The sequence below is a fragment of the Scyliorhinus canicula genome, chromosome 12, assembly GCF_902713615.1.
Source record: "Scyliorhinus canicula chromosome 12, sScyCan1.1, whole genome shotgun sequence".
Classification (NCBI taxonomy): domain Eukaryota; kingdom Metazoa; phylum Chordata; class Chondrichthyes; order Carcharhiniformes; family Scyliorhinidae; genus Scyliorhinus; species Scyliorhinus canicula.
Window position 1 is genome coordinate 70,301,585 of NC_052157.1, and position 26,335 is coordinate 70,327,919.

Here is a 26,335-nt window from a genome sequence, read left to right on the forward strand (position 1 = left end):
TTTAAAGACCTGTGTTGGGTCAACCCTCGGCCTTCTTTTATCAAGAGAAAATGATGAGTCAGCTCATCCTTTTCTGATAATTTTTTAGGCATCATCCTTGAAAAGCTTCCTTGCAGCTTCTCCAGTGTCTTTATATCCTTTTGGTAATTTGGTGACCAGAACTGTACACAATGCTCCCAACTGTGATCTAACCAAGGTTTGATACTAATTTAGCATAACTCCCTTCTTTTTCAATTCTGTTCCTCCTAAAAACATCAAACCAAATGCTTTGGTTTGATGTTTTTACGGTCCTTGCTAACCTGTGGTGCAACTTTTAGTGATTGGATGCATTTGCATTCTGAGACTCCCTTTGTTCCTCTACCCATTTAGACTTGCAATGTCCAAATAATAATGACCTTCCTGTTCTTTCGACCAAAATGTACTTCCACGTGTTTTACTGTATCAAAATTCTCGCGCCTTCAAGAACATCATAGCTGATCTGTTTGTGTTTCGCATTCTATGCTCCTTTCTATCCCGATATTCCTTGATTTCCTTGTCTAACAAGAATTTACCCACCTAGAATCATAGAATCAAAGAACCGTACAGCACAGAAACAGGCCCTTCGCCCCTTCAAGCCTGTGCCGATCATGATGCCCGTCTAAACTAAAACTTCTGAATTTCTGGGGTCCGTATCCCTTTATTCCCATCCAATTCATGTATTCATCAGGATCCCTCTTAAATGCCACTATCGTATCTGCTTCCACCACCCCCCCTTGGCAGCGAGTTCCAGGCACTAAAAACCGTCTGTGTAAAAGCTTGCCTCGCACATCTTCCCTACACTTTCCCTCTCGCACCTTAAACCTAAGGCGCATAGTAATTACTTTTCCAGTCAATGAAGGTGGTGGTTAACCTTCACTGTGCCCACTGTGGCTGATTGGTGACACTTTCGGCATGGCTGTCGGAGAGATTCACTCCGGAATCGTGGATGCATCATCCATGCCGAGGGTGTGCTGCAGTGGCAGAGGTGTGATTTTCCTTTTGTTCAGGTAAAACATTTGAAAGGTTTACTCAGAGGTGGAAACTGTTCATTGGTTTCTGCACGAAGGATTTAGGGTTCAGCGGGGTGGGGGGGGGGGTAAAAAGGGAAAGGCGAGATGTGGTTGAGGTTCAGTGTCGGGGGGCTAGAGGGTTGTGGTTGTTTGTTTGATGTGATGTTCTTCGGTTGTTTGATTGATATTTAGTAATTTATATTTTCATAGTATCAAAGAATTTACAGGGCAGAAGGAGGCCGTTCCGCCCATCAAGTCGGCACCGGCCCTTAGAAAGAGCAGCCTACCCAAGCCCACACCATCCCCGTAACCCCACCTGTTTTTTTTGGACACTAAGGACAATTTAGCACAGCCAATCCATCTAACTTGCACATTGTTGGACTGAGGAAACCGGAGTATCTGGAGGAAACCCACACAGACACAGGGAGAACCTGCAGACTCTGCACAGACAGTGACCCAAGCCAGGAATTGAACCTGGGACGCTGGAGCTGTGAAGCAACTTTGCTAACCACTGTGCCATCATGCCGCCGTGAATAAAAACATAAAACAAAAACATTAAACCTGGATCATTCGTGTATTTAAAAGAAGAGGGCACAATATTGAAAAAAGACAACAGTAATTCTCTCCCAGTTTCTTAACCAATATTTATTCCTCAGTCCACAAGACTAAAAATGGATGATTTGCTCATGACCAAATGATGTCTGTCGGAGCGTGCTATAGAGCCACAGAACCCCTACAGTGTGGAAGGAGGCCATTTGGCCCATCAATTACGCACCCACCCTTTAAAAGAGCACCTTACCACCGCCCTCGCCCTATCCCCGCAACCGGGTAAAACCATCTAACCTGCACATCTTTGGACACCAAGGGGCAATTTTAGCATGGCCAATCCACCTAACCTGCACGTCTTTGAACTGTGGGAGGAAACGGAAACACTAGGAGGAAACCTAGACGCACGCAGGGAGAATGTGCAAACTCCACACAGTTATCCAAGGCCGGAATTGAGACTGAGTCCCTGGAGCTGTGAGGCAGCAGTGCTCACTGTGCCACCGTGCCACCCTTTGGTGTCTGTATTTCTTGTACTACAACAGCAGCAACACTTCGATTGGTGGCAAAAAACCTGAGGCCGTGAAAGGCATGATAGAAATGCTAGTTCTTTTGTAGCTGCCATCTGAACTGATATTGTCAAATATTCTGGCAAGAGTTGGCACCTCGTCAGGTTAGGAAATTATTTTGTTTGCCGCGTTGTCGGATGAAAGTGAGTGAATGAAAATCATATACTTCGCTGCTTGAAGATTACACAGGCACAGATGGCAATTAGGGCCAGGACACCGACAACAGCAGCAGCTATCCAAGACTTGTTCTTGTAATCCTCAAGGTCGTCCGTCTCTGAAAGAAAAGAAGTTGGGGGGAGAATAATTGACACAATCCTGCCACAAAAATAAGTACAAATAGCCGTTTGGTCGTATAACCCAAAAAGAGACAGGTTGTTAAAGCTTTTTTCCTTGCACTGATCATAACGATTCACCAAATTGTATAAGGAGCAATAATTTATACTGCATGTGAAGAGAGTGTTAATTGTTTGGCAAGTGGTGTCTGATGCAAACCAATCAGCACTCACTTCATGTGCAGTATACATTGTTCCCTTTACAATTTGGAACTCTTGCAAATTATCCCGATGTGTACATGATGAAAAGTTTCAACAGCATGTCTCTTCTTTCAGCCATATTCAGAATCAAGTACACCTCATACATCAGGGAGTATCAGTCGAGTTTCATTTCTACACTAATAATCATCAACACTATTGACAAATTAGCTCCAATTATAAGTCAAGTTGTCTATTATGGAAAATGTACATCTCAGTTAAACCAGTTATTGCCTTGTGCACTTTGGCCCATCACCTATTTCTCTGAGCAAAACACTGGGTCCATCTAAACCTGGACAATGAACCCAAACTCAATTCCCTATATGAAAATGTATGTAGTTGAATTCGACTAATCTGGCATTTTGTAGCTAGAAGCTCAAAGTGATGAGGAAGCTGCCTTGGTATGGTAAAAATGTAATTGCCTCGCTAAAATTCTGACGGGACATAAACCATAGAACCATAGAATTCCTGCAGTGCAGAAGGAGGCCCTTTGACCTTTCAAGTCACTAGATTAATTCTGGGGATGAAGGACTTGTTTTAATAATAATAATTATTATTATTGTCACAAGTAGGCTTACATTTACACTACAATGAAGTTACTGTGAAAAACCCCCAGTCGCCACACTCTGGCACCTGTACGGGTAAACTGAGGGAGAATTCAGAATATCTAATTCACCTGACAACACGTCTTTTGGGCTTGAGCAGTTTAGGCCTATACTCGCTGGAGCTTGGAAGAATGAGAGATCTAATTGAGATATATAAGGGGGTGATACACTATCAATTACCACAAAGATGAGAGTAGTGGAATAATCGAGGCTTTATTGAGCAAAGGTGTTGTGCCTCCGGTAGCTGCTACCAGAATGGCTGCAGCACTGGCAAGCACACACATTTATACGCCACCTACTGGGCGGAGCCAGCAGGTAGGGATTTACCCATGTACCTCTAGTATATGTGTCTTACCGTAATACATATAATACAGCTAGTGGTGACTACCACATCGACCCCCGTTAAAAAAAGATCCGGCAGGGGTGGTGGAAAAAATATTTACAAGTTCAGTCTGTCAGGGGCCTTGATCCTCCTCTGTGGTCGCCTCAGTCCTGGTGGTGATGTGGGTGGCGACCTGGTCACCTGTGACTCCGGGAGCGTGTTGTCCTCGTCTTCATCACCCCTGAGTGGAACCAGTGGGAGGACGGATCCTCCTGGGGCGGGGGCTGCGGTGAGGTTCGCTGGGGGGAGGGTGAGTGATGCAGGTGTGAATGAGGCTACTGGAGGGGGGGATCCAGTGGGTGCCAGGTACCAGAGGGAGACTGTGTCCTGACGCCCGTCGGGGTGCGCCATGTAGACGTACTGCAGGTTCACGTGTAGGAGGTGGACCCTTTCGACCAAAGGGTCCGACTAATGGGTCCACACATGCATGCGAAGGAGGACGGGTCCTGGAACTGTCAGCCATGTTGGGAGCGAGATCCCGGAGGTGGACTTCCTGGGGAAGGCAAAGAGGCGTTCAGGGGGGTTTCATTAGTTGCGGTGCAGAGGAGCGATCGGATGGAGTGGAGCGCATCGGGGATCTCCTGCCAGCGGTAGACCGTGAGACTTTTAGACCGCAGGGCCAGCAGGACGGACTTCCAGACCGTCCAATTCTCCCTCTCTACCTGTCCGTTTCCCCGGGGGCTGTAGCTGGTCATCCTGCTCGAGGCAATGCCCTTGCTGAGCAGGAACTGACGCAGCTCATCACTCATAAAGGAGGAATCCGATCGCTGTGGACGTAAGTGGGAAAGCCGAACAGGGTGAAGATACTGTGGGGGGCTTTAATGACCGTGGCAGAAGTCATATCGGGGCATGGGATAGCGAAAGGGAACCGAGAGTACTCATCGACCACGTTCAGAAAGTACGTGTTGCGGTCGGTGGAGGGGAGGGGCCCTTTGAAGTCCATGCTGAGGCGCTCAAAGGGGCGGGAGGCCTTCACCAGGTGCGTTCGATCTGGACGGTAGAAGTGCGGCTTTCAATCCACGCAGACCTGTCAGTCTCTGGTGACGGTCCTGACCTCAATGGAGTAGGGCAGGTTGCGGGCCTTGATGAAATGGAAGAACCGGGTGACCCCTGGGTGGCAGAGGCCAACGTTGAGAGGCCGGAGTCGGTCCACTTGTGCGCTGGCACATGTACCGTGTGATAGGGCGTCAGGGGGCTCGTTGAGCTTCCCGGGGCGATACATAATCTCATAATTATAGATGGAGAACTCGATCCTCCACCTCAAGATCTTACCGTTTTTGATCTTGCCCCGCTGTGTATTATTGAACATGAAGGCAACTGACCGTTGGTCAGTGAGGAGAGTGAATCTCCTGCCAGCCAGGTAATCCAGTGTCTCACAGCTTCCACAATGGCTTGGGCCTCCTTTTCGACAGAGGAGTGCCGAATTTCGGAGGCATGGAGGGTGCGGGAAAAGAAGGCCACGGGTCTGCCCACCTGGTTGAGGGTGGCGGCCAGAGCTACGTCCGATGCATCGCTCTCGACCTGGAAGGGGAGGGACCCGTTGACCGCGTGCATTGTGGCCTTTGCGATGTCTGCCTTGATTCGGTTGAAGGCCTGGTGGGCCTCAGCCGTCAGGGGAAAAACTGTGGACTGAATGAGTGGGCGGGCCTTGTCCGCATAGTTAGGGACCCACTGGGCATAGTAGGAGAAAACCCCCAGCATCGTTTCAGTGCCTTGGGGCAGTGGGGGTACCGGGGAATTCGGCGGCCGGCGGGGGCTGGATTCACGCCGCCCCCGATGATTCTCCGACCCAGCGTGGGCTTAGAGCAAGGCTGGTTCAGTTGGAGTGAGTTACTACACTTAGATTAGCAGAGAGTCGAACTCATTGAGAACTGTGCTAACAGTTCAATAAAACATATTGAACTCACTTCAAAATCTGGAGCATCTTTTACTCAAAACTGCATCAAGTGGCAGCTTGTGTTATTCCAAATTACATAACACAACAGGGTTCACCCCCACAACTCAAAGCTGTGCAGGTTAGGTGGATTGGCCATGCTAAATTGCCCCTTAATTGGAAATAAAAATGATTGGGTACTCTAAATTTATAAAACAAAACTACCCTCCACCCCTTCAATTTACTGCTGTCCATGTGCCTGTCCAAGAGTCGCTTAAATGTCCCTAATGATTCTGACTCCACCACCTCCGCTGGCAGTGCATTCCACGCACACACCACTCTCTGTGTAAAGAACCTACCTCTGACATCTCCCATATACCTTCCTCCAATCACCTTAAAGTTATGTCCCTTTGTGACAACCATTTCCGCCCTGGGGAAAAGTCTCTGGCTATCCACTCCATCCATGCCTCTCAACACATTGTGCACCTCTATCAATTCACCTCTCTTCCTTCTTCGCTCCAGTGAGAAAAGCCCTAGCTCCCTCAACCTTTCTACATAAGACATGCCCTCTAGTCCAGACAGCATCCTGGTAAATCTCCTCTGTACCCTCTCCAAAGCATCCACATCCATTATATAATGAAGCGACCAGAACCGGACACAATATTCCAAGTGTGGTCTAACCAGGGTTTTATAAAGCTGCAGCAAAACCTTGCGGCTCTTAAACTCAATCCCCTGTTAATGAAAGCCAACACACCATACGCCTTCTTAACAATCCTGTCAACCTGGGTGGCAACTTTGAGGGATCTTTGTACGTGAACCCCAAGATCTCTCTGTTCCTCCACACTTCCAAGAATCCTGCCTTTAACCCTGTATTCAGCATTCAAATTCGACCTTCCAAAATGAATCACTTCACATTTATCAAGGTTGAACTCCATCTGCCACTTCTCAGCCCAGCTCCTGTCAATGTCCTGTTGTAACCTGCAACAGCCCTCGACACTATCTACAACTCCACCAACCTTCGTGTCATTGGCAAACTTACTAACCCACCTTTCCTCATCCAAGTCATTTATAAAAACCACAAAGAGCATCGGTCCCAGAACAGATCACTGCAAGATATTACTGGTCACCGACCTCCAAGCGGAATACTCTCCATCCCCTACCACTTGCTGTCTTCTTCAGGCCATCCAATTCTGTATCCAGAGAGCCAATTTTCCCTGTATCCCAAGCTTCCTAACTTTCTGAATGAGCCTACCATGGGGAACCTTATCAATGCCTTACTGAAATCCATATACACCACATCTACTGTCCAACCTTCATCAATGTGTCTTGTCACATCACATCCTCAAATAATACAATGATGCTTGTGAGGCATGACCTGCCCCTCACAAAGCCATGCTGACTATTTTAAATCAAACTATGTTTTTCTAAATAATCATGAATCCTATCTCTCAGAATCCTTTCCAATATTTTGCTCATCACAGATGCAAGACTGACTGGTCTGTAATTCCCAGAGATTTTCATATTCCTTTTCTTGAACAAGGGAACAACATTCACCTGCCTCCAATCATCCGGTACTACTCCAGTGGAGAGTGAGGACGCAAAGATCATTGCCAACGGCGCTGCAATCTCCTCCCTCGCTTCCCATGGTAACCTTGGGTTATATCCCATCAGGCCCAGGGGACATACCTATCCTGATGTTTTTGAAAATTTCCAGCACAACCTCCTTCTTAATATCCACTTGTTCGAATTAATTAACCTAGTTCACGCAGTTCTCACGAGTAACAAGGTCCGTCTCTCCAGTTAATACTGAAGCAAAATATTCATTTAGGGCCTCCCCCATCTCCTCAGAGTCTAGGCACAAGTTCCCTCCACTATCCCTGATCGGCCCTACTCTCATTCTGATCATCCTCTTATTTCTCACACAAGTGTAGAACGCCTTGGGGTTTTCCGTAATTCTTCCTGCCAGAGCTTTTTCATGCCTCCTTCTAGCTCTCCTAAGTCCATTTTTGAGTTCCTTCCTGGCTGCCTTGTAACACTCCGGAGCTTCCTCAACCTTACATAAGCTTCCTTCTTCCTCTTGACTAAAAGCTACACTTCTCTTGTCATCCAAGGCTCCTTACCATTCCTCCCTTGTCTCAGTGTGACAAATCTATCCAGCACTCGCAGCAAGGTCTCCTTAAACAACCCCCACATGACTGATGTGCATTTACCCATGAACAACTGTTCCCACTTTATGCTCCTCAGCTCCTGTCTAATGGCAGTATAATTTCCCCTTCCCCAGTTAAATACCATCCCATACTGTCTGTTTCTATCCCTCTCCATGGCTATGGTAAAGGTCAAGGAGTTGTGATCACTGTCACTTAAATGCTCTCCCACTGAGACATCTGCACCTGGCCTGGTTCATTGCCGAGCACCAAATCCAATATGGCCTCCCCCCTAGTGGGCCTATCTACATATTGTGTAAGGAATCCTTCCTGTACACACCTGACAAAATCTGCTCATCCAAACCATTTTCAGTAAGGCGGTTCCAGTCAATATTAGGGAAGTTGAAGTCACCCATGACAACAACTCTGTTACTTCTGCACCTTTCCAAGGTCTGCCGCCCAGTCTGTTCCTCCATCTCTCTGCTGCTATTGGGGGCTCATTAGAAAACTCCCAGTCAAGTGACTGCTCCTTTCTTGTTTCTGACTTCCACTCATACTGATTCAGTAGACAATCTCCCCTCGACTCCCTCCTTTTCTGCAGCTGTGATGCACTCCCTAATTAACAGTGCCACTCCCCCTCCTCTTTTACCTCTCTCCCTATTCTTCTTAAAACATCTAAACCCTGGAACACCTAACAACCATTCCTGCCCCTGTGAAATCTACGTCTCCGTAATGGCCATAACATCATAGTCCAAGTACTGCTCCATGCTCTAAGTTCATCTCCCTTATTCCTGACACTCCTTGCATTGAAACAGACACACTTTAACCCATTCCACTGACTGCAACTGTCTGTCCTTCCTCACAGACTCGCTGCACACTATTTCTGCCTGTTTAACAGCTACTCTATCCTCTGATCCATAGCTCTGGTTCCCATCCCCCTGCCAGAATAGTTTAAATCCTCCCGAAGAGCTCAAGCAAACCTCCCACCCAGGATATTGGTGCCACTCCAGTTTGGGTGCAACCCTTACTTCATGTAGAGGTCCCAGCTTCCCCAGAAGGTATCCCAATACTCCACATATCTGAAGCCATCTTTCCTGCACCAGCCCTGTAGCCACGTGTTCAGCTGCACTTGCTCTCTATTCCCTGTCTCACTTGCACATTGGCAGCAATCCTGAGATTACTACTCTGCTTGTCCTTCTCTTTAGCTTCCAACCATCTCCCTAAAATCACTTTTTAGTTCCTCATCCCTTTTCTTAGCTATGTCGTTGGTGCCTATGTGCACCATGACACTAGTTGCTCCCCCTCCACCTTAAGAATCCTGTCGACTTTATCTGAGACAGGGCACACAGTAGCATAGTGGTTGGCACAATTGCTTCACAGTTCCATGGTTCCAGGTTCGATTCCCAGCTTGGGTCACTGTCTTTGTGGAGTCTGCACGTTCTCCCCGTGTGTGCGTGGGTTTCCTCCAGGTGCTCCGGTTTCCTCTCACAGTCCAAAGATGTGCAAGTTAGGTGGATTGGCCATGCTAAATTGCCTTTAGTGTCCAAAATTGCACTTAGTGTTGGGTGGGGTTGCTGGGTTATGGGGATAGGGTGGAGGTGTGGGCTTGGGTAGAGTGCTCTTTCCAAGAGCCGGTGCAGACTTGATGGGCCAAATGGCCTCCTTCTGCACTGTGATCACTGACCCTGGCACCCGGGAAGCAACATACCTTCCGAGAGTTTTGTTTCCGACCACAGAATCTCCTGTCCGTCCCCCAACCATTGAGTCTTCTATCACTGTTGCTTTTCTATTCTCCCCCCCCCTTCCCTTCTGAACCACAGAGCCAGGCTCAGTGCCAGAGACCTGGCCGCTAGGGCCTTCCCCCGGTAGGTCATCGCCAACAGCATCCAAATGGTATTCTTGTTTTGAAGCAAAACGGCCACGGAGGATCCTGCACTGTCTGCTCATTTCTTTTCCTTCCCCTGAGTGTTACCCAGCTACTATTGTCCTGCACCTTGAGTGTAGCTTCCTCCCTGTAACTTCTCTCTATCACCCCCTCTGCCTCCCGGATAATCCAAAGTTCATCCAGCTCCAGCACCAGTTCCCTAAAGCGGTCTCTGAGGAGCTGGAGTTGGATGCACTTCCCGCAGGTGTAGTCGGTGGGGATACTAGTGGTGTCCCTCACCACCCGCATCCTACACGACGAGCATGCAACTGCTCTAGCCTCCACCCTCTCCGATCTGAATTCCCAAATAGATTTAAAAGGAATAAAAAGATTAAACATTCGTTGCAGTGCCAAGGTGCCAGCTGGGAAATGCCAAGGTGCCCACATTCCAGGGAAAGACCAGGGATGCACCCTGCCCTGTCCCTGACCACCCAGAGACCTCTGATGGCCCAGGCGATCACATGGTTTTGTGGACCAGTACTGAACGGTGCCCAGCTGCGGCCACACTAGGGAGGCTGATAGAAACCGGGAGGCCTGTAGATCCCAGGTAGGTTTAAAACCTGTTTTGGTGTGTGCCATTTGGTCAAGACTCCTTTGGGTGGGATTCTGATTTTGACACCTCACGGGGTTTGGGTATATCCTATAAGCTGTAAAGGTTGCTGAGCTCCTGCAGGAGGCCACTCCCGGGATCTACAGGCCGCGTTGCACTCTCGTTCGAGCGCAATGCAGTCAATAGATCATCATAGATTATCATAGAATTTACAGTGCAGAAGGAGGCCATTCGGCCCATCGAGTCTGCACTGGCTCTTGGAAAGAGCACCCTACCCAAGGTCAACACCTCCACCCTACCCCCATAACCCAGTAACCCCACCCAACACTAAGGGCAATTTTGGACACTAAGGGCAATTTATCATGGCCAATCTATTTAACCTGCACATCTTTGGACTGTGGGAGGAAACCGGAGCACCCGGAAGAAACCCACGCACAGACGGGGAGGATGTGCAGACTCCGCACAGACAGCGACCCAAGCCGGAATCGAACCTGGGACCCTGGAGCTGTGAAGTTATGCTATCCACAATGCTACTGTGCTGCCCCTAATCATGCCCAAAATCAGCCATGATCCCATTGAATGGCAGAGCAGATGTAAGGGACTGAATTGCCTGCCTCCTGCTCCTACTTATGGGAGAAGGAGTGAGAGGGAAGGGGGAAGGGAATTTATCCTGGAGGGTCCATAAATCTTCCTTCTCCTGTTTTCTGCAAAGTAACGCCAGCCAAGGTCACGGACCTTGCAATAGGACCGTCACTCATTACAAGTTAAGATCTTGCAAATTCCCTCCCCACTGAAGCCTTTTCCCAGGCCAAGATGACATCTACACCAACACAAACTCGGCCGGCACATTTCACAGACCTGAGATATGAATTATGTTTTCCTATCGCAGCACAGATGCTACCAGACCTGCTGTGCATTTCCAACACCTTCCGTTTCAAAGTTTTGGTTCTTGCAGTCCAGCTTAAAGACTCTTGCAATCGAGCCGAACACAACCACGAACACGGAGGGGGGGGTTATTAAAAATGTCTTCAGTTCCAAGAGTTGCTAATTCTCTGGTGGAGGGACAAGTGTGAAACTCTTTCTGCCAGCTCCAAAGGGGACATCTCAGCAACATGTCATAAATAATAAAAAAGAACTATATCAGATTATTGACAGGATTAGAAAGAGGGTCAAGAGTCGGCTCGAATATTGAGCGCCTAGTGGGTCTCCAGAAACTCTGGGCTAATCTAACTAAAATTATTTTTTCCCCTTTTCCTCATATTTTGCAAGTAAGGTTCACAGTTACACAGTCGGCTACTTACGTGATGGGAATATTTTCATAGATTTTTGTTGGGTGTTTCCTGTTTCCGTGTTGTGGGTTTTACACGTGTAATTGCCCGAGTTGCCCTGGGTAATGTTACTGATGATCAATTGTTCTTTGTCATGTGGAAGCTCGACCCCATTCAGATACCACGTAAACTTAGAAGGTGGAAACGACTCCACTTGGCAAGTGAGAGTGACATTGGATCCGTAGAGAATTATATTTTCTTCTGGCACCATCAGTAACTGGATTTGATCAGGCCCATCTGTAAACGTATTAGTGGATCAGAATAATTGGGGATATAAATGTAATATCGGGACAATAAGAGATTTTAAAGCTGTCCCTCAATGGAACGACTGCTGGAGGATTACATTTCAAAAGCTTTAATCTGCTTTACCATTACGTAGGGCATACTCTCATTTTTGTATTGTAACCAAATCATCGATCAACCAAGCATTCAATCAACCAATCTCACTAACCAGCAGATGATTGGTTGAAGTGTAAATCAGTTAACAATAATAATAATCTTTATTATTGTCGCAAGTAGGCTTACATTAACACTGCAATGAAGTTACTGTGCAAATCACCTAGTCGCCACATTCCGGCACCTGTTTGGGTACACGGAGGGAGAATTCAGAATGTCCAATTCACCTAACAAGCACGTATTTCAGAACTTGTGGGAGGAAACTGGAGCACCCAGAGGAAATCCACGCAGACACGGGGAGAACGTGCAGACGCCGCACAGACAGTGGCCTAAGCCGGGAATCGAACCTGGAACCTTGGCGCGGTGAAGCAACAGTGCTAACCACTGTGCTAACATGCCACCCATATCGATCACATTGTCAATCTGTCTATTAGTTGGTTCATAGGAACACAGTAGCATATAATTTAGGAACAGGAGTCAGCCATTCAGCCCTCCTAGTCTGCTCTGGCATTGGATAAGATCATGGATGATCTGATTGTGGGCTCAACTCCATCTTCAGCTGCTTCATCAATGACATCCCTTCCATTATAAGGTCAGAATTGGGGATGTTTGCGGATGACTGCACACTATTCAGCACCATTCGTGACTCCTCAGATAATGAAGCAATCCAGGTTCAAAGGACAATATCCAGGTTTGGGCTGAGAAGTGGCAAGTTACATTCATGCTCACAAGTGCCAGGCAATGACCATCTCCCATAGAGAGGGTCTAACCACCACCGCTCCTTGGCATTCAATGCCAGTACCATCACTGAATCCCACACAATCAACATCATTGGGGTAACCACTGATCCGAAACTGAACTGGACTAGCCACATTAATACTGTGGCGACCGGGGCATGTCAAAGACAATGAATCTATTGGCGAGCAACTCACCTCCTGACCCCCCAAAGCCTATCCATCGTCTACTAGTCAGGAGTGTAATGGAATACTCTCCACTTGCCTGGATGAGTGCAGTTCCTACAACACTGAAGAAGCTTGACACCCTCTGGGACAAAGCAGCCCGTTTAATTGCTCCCCCTTCCACAAACATTCAAACCCTCCACCCCCGACGAACAGTGGTAGCCATGTGTACTATCTACAAGATGCACGGTAGTAACTCAACAAGGTTCCTTACACAACACTTTCAAACCCACAACCAGTATCATCTAGAAGGACAAGAGCAGCAGATACCTGGGAACACACCTCCTGGAGGTTCCCCTCCAAGTCACTCAACACCCTGACTTGGAAATATATTGCCGCTCCACTGTCGCTGGAGAACACCCTGGAACTCCCTCCCTAACAGCACAGTGGGTGTGCCTACACCTCAGGGACTGCAGCGGTTCAAGAAGGCAGCTCACCGCCAGCTTCTGAAGGGCAACTAAGGATGGGCAATAAATGCTGCCTAACCAGCAACATCCACATCCCGTAAATGAATTTTTAAAAAAATGTTTTTCATAAATAAAAGCAACATACTACTGCGGATGCTGGAAACCTGAAATAAAACAGAAAATGCTGAAAAAACTCAATGTGTTGGGCAGCATTTGTGGAAAGAGAGAAATATTTAACGGTTCTGTATGACCCTTCTTTGGTTGTGGACTGGTACATGTGAAGCTGGAGGATATGTTTCTGTTGTTCTAATTATATGTACATCTGTATTAATAGCCCAGAAATGAACAAAACTCCTGAAAATGGATAAAGATTATTGCTGAGTGTTGTGATCTGCAGGAGGGGAGTGCCAACCAAGGCGATAGCAATCAGTTGATTCCAGTCGCCTTTGCACGTTACCTACTGTATGTAATCAAGGAATTTGCATTTGAAGCAACGAGGGTAACTAACAATTCATTGTGAGAAGTCAATGAGGACATTTCCTTCTCAAAGAGGGGCGTTGTAAGAAATGACACCTTTAGCAAATGATACTTTTGGGAAGAAGAATAGGCCTCTTATGGATTTGGTCAGTGTAAGGTCACCTTGCCAGAGAAATAGTCTGTAATTCTCCAACCATTGGGCTTCTATTTCTCCTGCCTGCAGGTTTCCTAGTGGCGTGGGGAGCTTCAATAGGAAATCCCATTGACAAGCAGCGGGAAGAGAGAATCCCTGTGCCAGTGAATAGCCCGCTGCCGAGAAACACGCGGCTGGGGGACTGGACAATCCCACCCAGGGCTTTCTTTCTCTCTCAGAAACAAAAACACATAAACACTCCCTGGAAATATGAAAGTTTCCTGAATCAGGCTTCACATTCCTGAGTCAATAGACTGGCCCCTTTTATCTATACGAGTGTCTGACAAGGGCTCGCAAATGATTCTCAGTGTGATATTACATAAAAAGTGACCTTGAACTAAAGTGATTGACGGGGCGTGGGAACGGAAGGGGCATGTTGAGTGAAGTGTGTATCTTGGGTACCTGTCCTGTATTCGTTGGTAAGAAGGGTTCAAACAAACGATTGGCATGAGGTGAACTAGCCCTTACCAGACACCCGCACACATAAAAGAGGCACGGTTTAAATATAAGGGGTCGTCCATTTAAAACAGAGGTGTTTTTTTCTCAGAGGGATGGGACTCTCTTCCTGAAAACTATGGTGACGTGGCGATGCCAGCGTTGGACTGGGGTGAGCACAGTAAGAAGTCTTACAACAACAGGTTAAAGTCCAACAGGTTTGTTTCAAACACTAGCTTTCAGAGCACTGCTCCTTCCTCAGGTGAATGGAGAGGTATGTTCCAGAAACATTTGTATAGACAAAGTCAGAGATGCCAGACAATGCTTGGAATGTGAGCATTTGCGGGTAATCAAATCATTACAGATCCAGAGATAGGGGTAACCCCAGGTTAAATAGGTGTGAATTGTCTCAAGCCAGGATAGTTGGTAGGATTTTGCAAGTCCAGGCCAGATGGTGGGGGGTGGGGGGGGGGGGGGGGGGGGGGGGGTGAATGTAATGCGACATGAATCCCAGGGCCCGGTTGAGGCTGCACTCATGCGTCTGGAACTTAGCTATAAGTTTCTGCTCAGCGATTCTGCGATGTCGCGTGTCCTGAAGACCACCTTGGAGAACGCTTACCCGGAGATCAGAGGCTGAATGCCCTTGACTGCTGAAGTGTTCCCCGACTGGAAGGGAACATTCCTGCCTGGTGATTGTCGCACGATGCCCGTTCATTCGTTGTCGCAGTGTCTGTATGGTCTCGCCAATGTACCACGCTTCGGGGCATCCTTTCCTGCAGCGTATGAGGTAGACTACATTGGTCGAGTCGCACGAGTATGTGCCGCATACCCGGTGGGTGGTGTTTCCACATGTAATGGTGGTATCCATGTCGATGATCTGGCACGTCTTGCAGAGATTGCCCTGGCAGGGTTGTGTGGTCTCGTGGTCGCTGTTCAGAAGGCTGGGTAATTTGCTGCAAACAATGGTTTGTTTGAAGTTGCACGGTTGTTTGAAGGCATCAGTCTCACGGCAGACACAGAGGAATTCATCAGGCGAATGAGGCTCCGGGAATTCTTTCACAGACCCCAAGAGGCCGACAGCGAACCCAAGGAGACGACCAATGAACCGGAACAGCATACCGAGAGATCTGCGGTGCGGCAACCGAAAAGGAAAGAGTCGAATTGGATCCCTCCGGAAGGCCGCTTCCCTAGACTCGACATGTATGCTCAAGCCGTCAGGAGTCGTGCCAATGCCAGATTCATCAGTCGCATTCACAAGGCAGCCCCGAATGTCACCCAAGCACAACGCAACGCCATCCACGCTCTCAAGACCAACCGCACAATCGTCATCAAACCAGCAGACAAAGGAGGGGCCACCGTCATACTGAACAGAACGGACTACTGCAAAGAAGTATACCGACAACTCAACAACCAGGAACACTACAGACAGTTACCCACAGATCCAACCAAGGAACACATCAGCCAACTCAACAGACTGATCAAGACCTTGGATCCAGACCTTCAGAGCACCCTACGTGCTCTCATCCCACGTAATCCCTGCATTGGAGATCTCTACTGCCTCCCGAAAATACACAAGGCCAACACACCAGGCCGTCCTATCGTTTCAGGCAATGGGACCCTGTGTGAGAACCTCTCTGGCCACATCGAGGGCATCTTGAAACCCATCGTACAAGGTACACCCAGCTTCTGTCGCAACACGATGGACTTCCTACAGAAACTCAGCACCCATGAACCAGTTGAACCAGGAACATTCCTCGTCACAATGGATGTCTCGGCACTCTACACCAGCATCCCCCATGACGACGGCATTGCTGCAACAGCCTCAGTACTCAACACTGACAACTGCCAATCTCCAGATGCAATTCTGCAACTCATCCGCTTCATTCTAGATCACAACGTCTTCATCTTCGACAACAAATTCTTCATCCAGACGCACGGAACAGCCATGGGGACCAAGTTCGCACCTTAATATGCCAACATATTCATGCACAAGTTTGAACAAGACTCCCTCACCGCACAGGACCTTCAACCGATGTTATACACCAGATACATCGATTACATTTTTTTCCTTTGGACCCACAGCGAAGAATCACTGAAACGACTACACGATGAGATCAATAAGTTCCATCCCACCATGGACTATTCTCCAAATTCAGTTGCATTCTTGGACACACTCATCTCCATCAAGGACGGTCACCTCAGCATTTTGCTTTACCGCAAGCCCACAGATAATCTCACGATGCTCCACTTCTCCAGCTTTCACCCGAAACACATTGAAGAAGCCATCCCCGATGGACAAGCCCTCCGTATACACAGGATCTGCTCAGACGAGGAGGAGGGTAACAGACATCTACAGATGCTGAAAGATGCCCTCGTACGAACAGGATATGGCGCTCGACTCATCGATCGACAGTTCCAACGCGCCACAGCAAAAAACCACACCGACCTCCTCAGAAGACAAACACGGGACACAGCTGACAGAGTACCCTTCGCCATCCAGTACTTTCCTGGGGCGGAGAAACTACAACATCTTCTTTGCAGCCTTCAACACATCAACAATGAAGATGAACATTTGCTAATGTCATCCCCACACCCCCACTACTTGCCTTCAAACAGCCACGCAACTTCAAACAAGCCATTGTTTGCAGCAAATTACCCAGCCTTCAGAACAGCGACCACGACACCACACAATCCTACCAGGGCAATCTCTGCAAGACATGCCAGATCATCGACATGGATACCACCATTACACGTGGAAACACCACCCACCAGGTACGCGGCACATACTCGTGCGACTCGACCAATGTAGTCTACCTCATACGCTGCAGGAAAGGATGTCCTGAAGCGTGGTACATTGGCGAGACCATGCAGACACTGCGACAACAAATGAATGGGCATCGTGCGACAATCACCAGGCAGGAATGTTCCCTTCCAGCCGGGGAACACTTCAGCAGTCAAGGGCATTCAGCCTCTGATCTCTGGGTAAGCGTTCTCCAAGGCTGTCTTCAGGACACGCGACAACGTAGAATCGCTGAGCAGAAATTTATAGCTAAATTCCGCACGCATGAGTGCGGCCTCAACCAGGCCCTGGGATTCATGTTGCATTACATTCACCCCCCACCATCTGGCCTGGACTTGCAAAATCCTACCAACTGGCCTGGTTTGAGACAATTCACACCTCTTTAACCTGGGGTTACCCCTTATCTCTGGATCTGTAATGAATTGATTACCCGCAAATGGTCGCATTCCAAGCATTGTCTGGCATCTCTGACTTTGTCGATATAAATGTTTCTGGAACATACCTCTCCATTCACCTGAGGAAGAGCAGTGCTCTGAAAGCTAGTGTTTGAAACAAACCTGTTGGACTTTAACCTGGTGTTGCAAGATGTCTTACTGGGAAAAATATGGTGGAAGCACAGTCTTAGAATATTTTGAAGGTAGAAGTGGATAGATTTTTGGTGATCAAGGGGTCAATAGGGCATTAGGGAGGTTGGTGGGATGCAGATTTAAGATCTCGATGAGATCAATCCAGTGGTGGAACAGGCTAGAAGGGCCAAAAGGCCCACCTCTGCTTCATGTTAGTATGTACGACCAGCCTGGAATAATAAAGAAAATTCACGAGTGCTCACAGACAAAGGGGCAGTTCTCATCAAGTAGCCACCTTTCTCAGATGGAGGATGGGCCAGGGAAGATGGAGGAAAATCAGGGTTTGGTGTGAATGGGGGGGGGAAATTGGGATTGTTGGGGAGACTTGGATCTCCAAACACTTCAGCTAGGGAACAGAATGCTGCCCTCACACGCCACTATGTTCAACAAACTCTGTGCCAACCATCCATTTGTCACCTGTGATCAGTGAACTGCCTCACTGATCTACCTATTTTTCTTGTCTATTTATCTGAAAAACAATATTTAAGCTGTTGTTTCTGAATAAACTCCCGTGAAATTACTACAGAAACTCGATGCCTAGTTTCGATAACTGTGGCTCCCAAAACCTAAAAACATACACATTGAAACGTCCTGAGAGAGCTGGACAGGGAAGAGGTTCTTTTCCTTGGGCACAGTTTCTGGGTAAGGTTTCCGCCATTTTGAACTTGAAACGAACAGTTGCGAATCTTCGAACATTGTCTACCCAAGGACTGTGAAAGCTCTATCCTTGACTGTATTCAACGTTGCAATTGATAGATTTGTAGATGCTCGGGGGTGATCGAAGGGTATTGAGGATTAACCTGGAATTTGGAGTCATGGCTGAAGGTCAACCAGAATGTTAATTCAATGGTTATGCAGGTTCACAGGGTCAGAAGGCTACTCCGTTTTGGGAGGGGGGTGGGGGGGGGGGGGGGGGGGTTACCTCTCCCAAACCTCTTCCAGTTATCCCTTCTTTTCAGGTCAATGGAGAAGAAACCAAGCTGGTGACAGGTCAGGCCAGATTATTGGGTGGAAAACAGTGGCTATTCATTCTGATAGAATTCAAGCGTGACATCATTCCGTTTGAGTTTTGACATTCCAAATGATTCAAACCAATGTTGGGATTCAGCAGCAGGACCAATCTGTTTGGTGTCTCTACACTGGGGAGGTGAGGGGAGTCCGTGTTCCTGATTCATAAGACAAAGATTACGAGGACTTTGAACTTCAATGCACAAATGCATATGCTTCCCGCAGGTTGTACTGTTTTCAACAGGGAAAAAGGGCCAGATTGTGAGTGGGATATAGGGATTGGTGCAGAACTCCCATTTTCTGTCAGTTCTTGGATGTAGCTTCATTGTTTGAATGAGGAGACTTGAGCACTGCCTGGCATCAAATTATGTAGTTTTCTTTGATTCATTCACAGGATCTGTGAATCGCTGGCTGGGCCGGCATTTGTTGCCCATGCCTAATTGCCCTTGAACTCGATGGCTTGCCAGGCCATTGCAGAGGGTATTAGAGTCAACCACTGTGCTGTGGGTCTGGTGTCACATGGAGGCCAAAATCGGGTAAATCATAGAATTTAAAGTGCAGAAGGAGGCCATTTGGACCATCGAGTCTGCACCGGCCCTTGGAAAAAGCACCCTACCTAAGCCCCATGCCTCCACTCTATCCTCGCTAACTCCTTAACCCAGTAACCCCACCTAACCTTTTTTTTGACACTAAAGGCAATTTTTAGCATGGCTAATCCACCTAACGTGCACATCTTTGGACTTTGGGAGGAAGCCGGAGCACCCAGAGGAAACTCACACCAGCACGGGGAGAACGTGCAGACTCCTCACAGACAGTGACCCAAGCCTGGAATAGAACCTTGGATTCTGGAGCGTGAAGCAACTGTGCTAACCACTGTGCTGCCCAAAGGGCATTAGTATACCAGATGTTTTTCAGACAGTGGCTTCATGGTCCCCATTAAACTTTTAATTTCATTTTGTCTTTATTGAATTCCAATTCCACGATCTATCGTGGTGGGATTCAAACCCTTGGTCTACTGGATTACTAATACAGTGACAATACCACTACGCCACCACCACCCCCAGGTGCAAGGCAGACAAGCGGGTCACACCATGACAGTAAATCTCCTGATAGGAGTAGTTACAAGCAGCAGCGACAACATCCTTTATGTTTGCACTACCCAGCCAGGCAAATTTGTACCCAATCGAGTTTACAAGTGCACGTGGATTAGACTACACTACTGAAAAATCCCAATTCTCTTCCTGCACCTAGTGCTGCGTAAGGCAGACTTTCATCTGTTTCCATAGCTAGCAACTCCTGGTTGCTCGTCTGTCACCAGGTGCTTATAGCTTGGGGGGCACCCCTCCACATCAAGCATGGCTGACTAGGAGTCTCGCCCATTTTTACCACCAGCCATAGGCACGTTGGAAGGATTTGCAGGTTGACACTCAACCTGTTTGACCACATTATGAACCCATTCACTAAAATGTACATGCATTGATGTATCCCAATGAACTACACACAAGGTGAGCTATTCCAACTTACTTTTGGTGTTCACTTTTTCGCCACTCTACCTCCTACCCTTCATCACTTCTTCAAACCATTTCCACATTCAATCGGTTACCAGCCTAACTCATTCATGAGCCACGCAAATACTTCACAGTCCAATAAAATGTTTCATAGCATCTTTAAAACAATAATTAAACATTCTCACTTATTCCAGGTGTTACTGTAAGTTACTTGTTTGTTTTTTTTCTTTTGAACAATAATTTATTCTCTCAAAAGTAACCCGCTAGATTGTGCCTGACACTTAATATAAATTTTAAACTGATCCCACATCCAGATATCAGTGTTACTTGGCTAAGAGACTTGGTTAGTGCTCTTACCGCCGGTCATTGGCGTGTTAGGAGAATTCGCAGGTTGACACTCAACCTGTTTGACCGCGTTATGAATGCACCTTCCTGAGCCATCAAGTCCTGAGATGGGACTCAAGCCCAGAGCTACTGATTCAGAGGCAGATACACTACCCACTGTGTCTCAATATCCTACTAAAAAGTAGCAGGATACAATTCAGTGAAAAAGACAGTTCAGTACTCACAGGAAATGGTTAGTTCGAACACGTCACTCTTTTTGCTGTTGATCGGGCTCTCTGCCCTACAGGTGTAGTTCCCTGTGTCAGATCTGTTCACCGCACTGATTGTTAATGTCCTGTTCTGCTCTGAAAGTTTCATGTTTCCTCCTCCCACGAGCACCTGCTGGTTCCTCTCCCAAATAAGCAAACGCAAATGGCCAGACACGTCACAGGTCAGAGTCACGTTGTCATTGTGTTCGACCAGATTCGAAACAGTGGTAGTGATTTTTGGTTTGGTAATGCCTTCTGAGACAAGAAAAAAAGAAATCACAGTTTTATTCTGAGAAAACAATCCTGTTTATCCTGCTTATTGATTGGCCATGGAACTGGAAGCAACATTGGGTAATTCTCACAGTCTGAGAAATAAAATTGCAAGTTGAAGCAACAATGGTTTACTCATTTATTTTGTACATTATTTCATGTACAAATCACTACACGGTAAGGCAGTGTGACAAATGAGTTGCATCCCACTTATGTCATTCGTTTTTTGGGGGCAGGGCACAGTGGGTTAGCACTGCTGCCTCATAATGCCAGGGACCCAGGTTCGATTCTGTCCTTGGGTGAGTTACTGTGTGGAGTTTGTACATTTCCCCCGTGACTGCGTGGGCTTCCTCCGGGTGATCCAGTTTCCTCCAAAGATATCCAAAGATGTGCAGGTTAGGTGGGTTGGCCATGCTAAAATTGCCCCCTTGTGTCCAGGGATGTGCAGATTTATTGGGGTTACAAGGGTAGGGCAGGGGGGGTGGTCCTAGGTGGGGTGCTCTTTCAGGGGGTCAGTACAGAGCTGATAGGCTGAATGGCCTCCTTCTGCACTGTCGGATTTCTATGATTTTACGATGCATCAATCACTTTTTACTTAATTTACGTAACAAACCAAATGTGATAATTGCACCTTGCAGGAAATGGATTTGACAAATAATTCTGCAAGGTCAGGGACATGACATTGGTCACACAAAGCAATTTCTTTCACAAATTATCCCTTTATGGAATGCAGGCATCACTGGCTATTCCAACATTTATTGCCCATCCCTAAGTTCCCTTGGTGGTGAGCCACCCTCTTGAGCTGCTGCAGTCCGTGTGGTGCAAGTATGCCCACAGTGTTGTAAAGGAGGGAGTTCCAGATTTTTACCCAGCGACAGTGAAGGAATGATGATGTATTGCCAAGTCAGGAAGCTGTGTGGCTTGGAGGGGAGCTTGCAGGTGGTGGTGCTCCTATGTATCTGCTGCCCTTGTCCTTCTAGGTTGTAGAGGTCGCAGATTTAGTAGGTGCTGCCTAAGGAGCCTTGGTGAACTACCTCAGTGCATCTTGCAGATGGTACACATGGCTGCCACTGTTCGTTGGTGGTGGAGGGAGTGAATGTTTGTGGATGGGGTGCTAATCAAGCGGGGCTGCTTTGTCCTGGATTGTGCCAAGCTTCTTGAGTGTTGTTGCAGCTGCACTCATCCACAAAAGTGGAGAGTAATCCATCGCATTCTTGATTTGTGGCTTTTAAATGGTGGACAGATTTTGGGAAGTCAGGAGGTGCGTTACTTTCTGCAGGATAACCCAGCCTCTGACCTATTCTTGTAACCACAGTATTTATATAGCAATATAAACCAGCATGATGAATGCTAAATCAGGCAGGGGACAAATTAAAGAGCTGGTGGACACATAATATCATCATTCCAATCTCAAATGCCTGATATTGCACTGTGTATAATAGTGAAAAGGATAGAACAACTGATACTTGAGTCCTATTTTAATTTACCTAATTGTATTATAGCAATTAATCCATTATCGGCAGGAGGTAATGGCCGGAATTCTCCAGCTGTTGAGATTCTTTTCCTGCTGACAGCACACCCTCACCCCCGGGTTTCCCAGTGGTGTGGGGTGGCTTCAATGGTAAATCCCACTGACAGCACCATGGGCCCAGCTTCAATTCCGATCTCGGGTGACTGTGTGGAGTTTGCACGTTCTCCTCGTGTCAGCATGGGCTTCCTCCGGGTGCTCCGATTTCTTCCCACAGTCCGAGGATATGCAGGTTAGGGTGGATTGGCCACGCTAAATTGCCCTTAGTGTCCAAAGATTAGGTGGGGTTATGGGGATAGAGTAGGGGGTGGATTGGGCGGAGGTAGGGTGTCCTTTCGGAGGGTCGTTGCAGACCCATCGGGCCGAATGGCCTCCTTTTGACTGTAGGGATTCTACTCTATATATTGAGATTAATCAGTTTTTAACTTCAAACAAATTTGATTTGACAACACCCCCCGCGAACCTTCTCCAATCCCGTCAATAAATGCAACAAGTCAGGAAGCATGGAAGCACAGCAAAGGTCTTGGGGGTCTCACTGAGACACCTTGCATTTGTTCAAGGGGAGAGTAGACGTGGTGGTAACATTATTGGATTAGTAATCCAGAGTTTAATTGCCCTGGGGAACATGGATTGAAATCTCACAATAGCAGTTGGTACAATTTAAATTCAATTCATAGTTATGAAATGGTGTTTTTTTGGGTGATCATGACAACAACTAAAAGTTCCTATTTATGGGGGTCTTTCCCAGGCCTCAATGTGACTCCAGACCCACAGTCTGCTTATTTTGAGGAAGATGTAAATGCGTTGTGGGCAGTTTGGAAGAGGTTTACTGGATTGATATCTGGAATGAGTGGGTTATTTTATGAGGAAAGGTTAGAGAGTCTGGGGTTGTTTCCACTGGAGTTTAGAAGAGGGCGTGACTTGTTTAAAGTGTATAAGAACAGGTGGACTGTAGTGTTATGTTTCTTCATGTAGCATAAGCTGCTTCCTTGATGTATGCTCTGACAAAGGAAAGTTCAGACTTGGAGATAGGTTTAACACATTTATTGAACAGTGAATAATTCTCCTACGAGAGTTCAACTCTCCTGCTAATCTTGCTATAGTAACTCAGTCTAACTAACCAGTCTGCTCTAAGTCATGCGGTGGGTGTGATGCTCTGATCTGCCCCTGTCCTTCTCTCTAAGTATCGCCTGTGGAAAGAGAAAGAGCATGTGTGCCCTGTCCCCTTATATGGGTTGCCCCCTTGTGATAGTGTCACCTCTGGGTGTCTTGACTGCCCATTGCTCGTGTCCTATTCTATGTGTTCATTAGCTGTATGTCTGCATGTCATGATGTCTCTGGTGTTCCCTCTAGTGCTTAGTTAGTCTTAGTGTATTTACAATAACCCCTTGTGTATTTACAGTGACGCATATCACCACAGTGGACGTGGAAAGGATGCTCGCTCTTGTGGGTTGAGTCCAGTAGCCAGAGGCAATGCTTTAAAATTAGGGGTGAACATTTTTTGACAGGGGTGAGGAGAAATTCTTTTCTCTGAGCTTCGTGCAACTTTGGAACTTGTTGCCTTAGAAGGCGGTGGAGGCGGGGGTCACTGAATACTTTTGAGGCAGAGGTAGATAGGTTATCATTAAGCAAGGGTATCACATATTATTTGGGGTAGATGGGTAGAGGCGAAACACAAACTGATCAGCCATGATCAGTAACTTCATTGAAGCCTACTCGTGATAATAAGCGATTTTCATTTCATTTCATCTTGTTGAATAGTGGAGCAGGCTCAAAGGGCCGAATGGCTTACTCCTGCTCCTATTCTGTACGTTCACAGCAATGGTCAAACAAGACACTCAGTTTAAGGGCAATTAGGGATGGGCAACAATTGCTGGCCCAGTCAGCAATACCAAAACCCCATGAATGAATATTTTAAAGATTCACCAGAAGAAAATATAGCTAATGATTCACATTAACTTAGATAAGACTATGAGCTGGTCTATTAGAAATGCTGGGGGATACATCTGATTGAATATATATTCTGGTCCTTGTATTCTGGGGTTGATTCACATGTAGGTAGTCTTTCTGGCCCACATAGCTTTCTGTGGCACAACTGGAATATGAAAAAATGTGGTTCTGCAAATATATATTGAGAGGAAGCTGAGAAAAACAGCTGGAAGGACACATCACCACAAACATCTGGCAGAGAAATTTATTTGGGGAGAAAAATGTTTGTAGTTCTTTTAACAGATTTCAGTAAACCTTTCGACATAGTACACGTCTCTGATACGAGGAGAAAAATGTGCACCTAGATCTGTATGAACATGAAGAGGGCGATAAGAGGCCAGTTTCCGCATGAAGTGGTGCTGAGAAGCAATGGTTTGGAATGCAGAAACATGATACAAAATCCAGTGGGATCACTTGCCAAGTGTCTGATCGAAACATATTTAGATAATTTGAATACCATTTGAACTTTTTGTAGTGGGCATTTTGAAATGTTTGCAATATTCTATTTCCTTTTAATGTATTGAAGCAGCTAGGGGCGTAACATGATCTGTGTAGAAAATTTTAGTGCCATTGCACATTCTTTATTGGCCATTTTGAAATGTTTTGTGATATACTTTAAGATTTTTAATGAATCAAATATATTATTTTCAAAGAAATAACTTGCCAAGTGTAAAGGTCATACTGAACTAAAGCACCCCAGAGTGCAACATGATCTGTGTAGAAAATGAGAATATAATTGCACTTCTGCGATGGCCATTTTGGAATGTTTTGTAATGTTCTTTGTTACTTTATGAATAAAATACATTTTTGCAAAAAAAAGGTACCAAACTTGGATGAACTTCAAAGTTACACCTCAGGTTATTAAAAATGCAGAAATTGTCAGTAGATTTGGAAACCTCTGGGGTTAAGAGCAGAGAACATTTAATCAGAGAGAATGCTAATGAATGTGATTAGTGAACATAGAATGTGGATTGACAATGTTAATGGAGCAGCTCATCATGAAGATGAAAGAGTTGGTCCGATTAATGCAGAGGTCATTGAAACCATCAGAAGTTGGGAGAAGAACCCCCAAGAATTGGTGTTCCCAGGTGTCTGCTGCTCTTGACCTTCTAGATGGTAGTGGTCGTGGGTTTGGCAAGTTCCTGCAGTGTATCTTGTAGATGGTACACACGGCTGCCACTGTTCGTCGGTGGTGGAGGGTTGTAATTTTTTTTCTTTATTTGTTCATGAGGTGTGGGTGTCGCTGGCTGGGCCAGCATTTATTGCCCATCCCTGAGGGCATTTAAGAGTCAACCACATTGCTGTGGATCTGGAGATACAGGCCAGACCAGGTAAGGATGACAGATTTCCTTCCCTGAAGGACATTAGTGAACCAGATAGGTTTTTACAAGATTGACAATGGTTTCATGGTTGTCATTGGACTTTTAATTCCAGATTTAAAAAAATTGAATTAAAATTCCACCAGCTGCCCAGGCGGGACTCGAACCTATGTCCCCAGAGCATAACCCAGGTCTCTGGATTACTGGTCCAGTGACAATACCACTACGCCATTGCCACCACTGCTTGTAGATGGGGTAACAATCAAGTGGTCTGCTTTGTCCTGGACGGTGTTGGGCTTCTTGATTGTTGTTGGAGCTGCACTCATCCAGGCAAGTGGAGAGTTTTCCATT

General features: G+C 46.8%; 1 protein-coding gene across 2 annotated transcripts in view; it reads right to left on the bottom strand.

Moving 5' to 3' along the window:
• LOC119974444 (carcinoembryonic antigen-related cell adhesion molecule 5-like) overlaps positions 1-26,335 on the bottom strand; it is a 100,530-nt gene that overhangs the window by 3,271 nt on the left and 70,924 nt on the right. Inside the window, exons 7-9 of one of the 2 annotated variants that reach the window (XM_038813334.1) lie at positions 20,855-21,130; positions 11,450-11,713; positions 2,307-2,414 (exon numbers count right to left, since the gene is read on the bottom strand). In XM_038813334.1, coding sequence (XP_038669262.1) covers positions 2,307-2,414; positions 11,450-11,713; positions 20,855-21,130 — 648 coding nt within the window. Of the gene's footprint in view, positions 1-2,306; positions 2,415-11,449; positions 11,714-20,854; positions 21,134-26,335 lie in introns of both variants that reach the window. The other variant, XM_038813333.1, reaches the window with a different exon arrangement.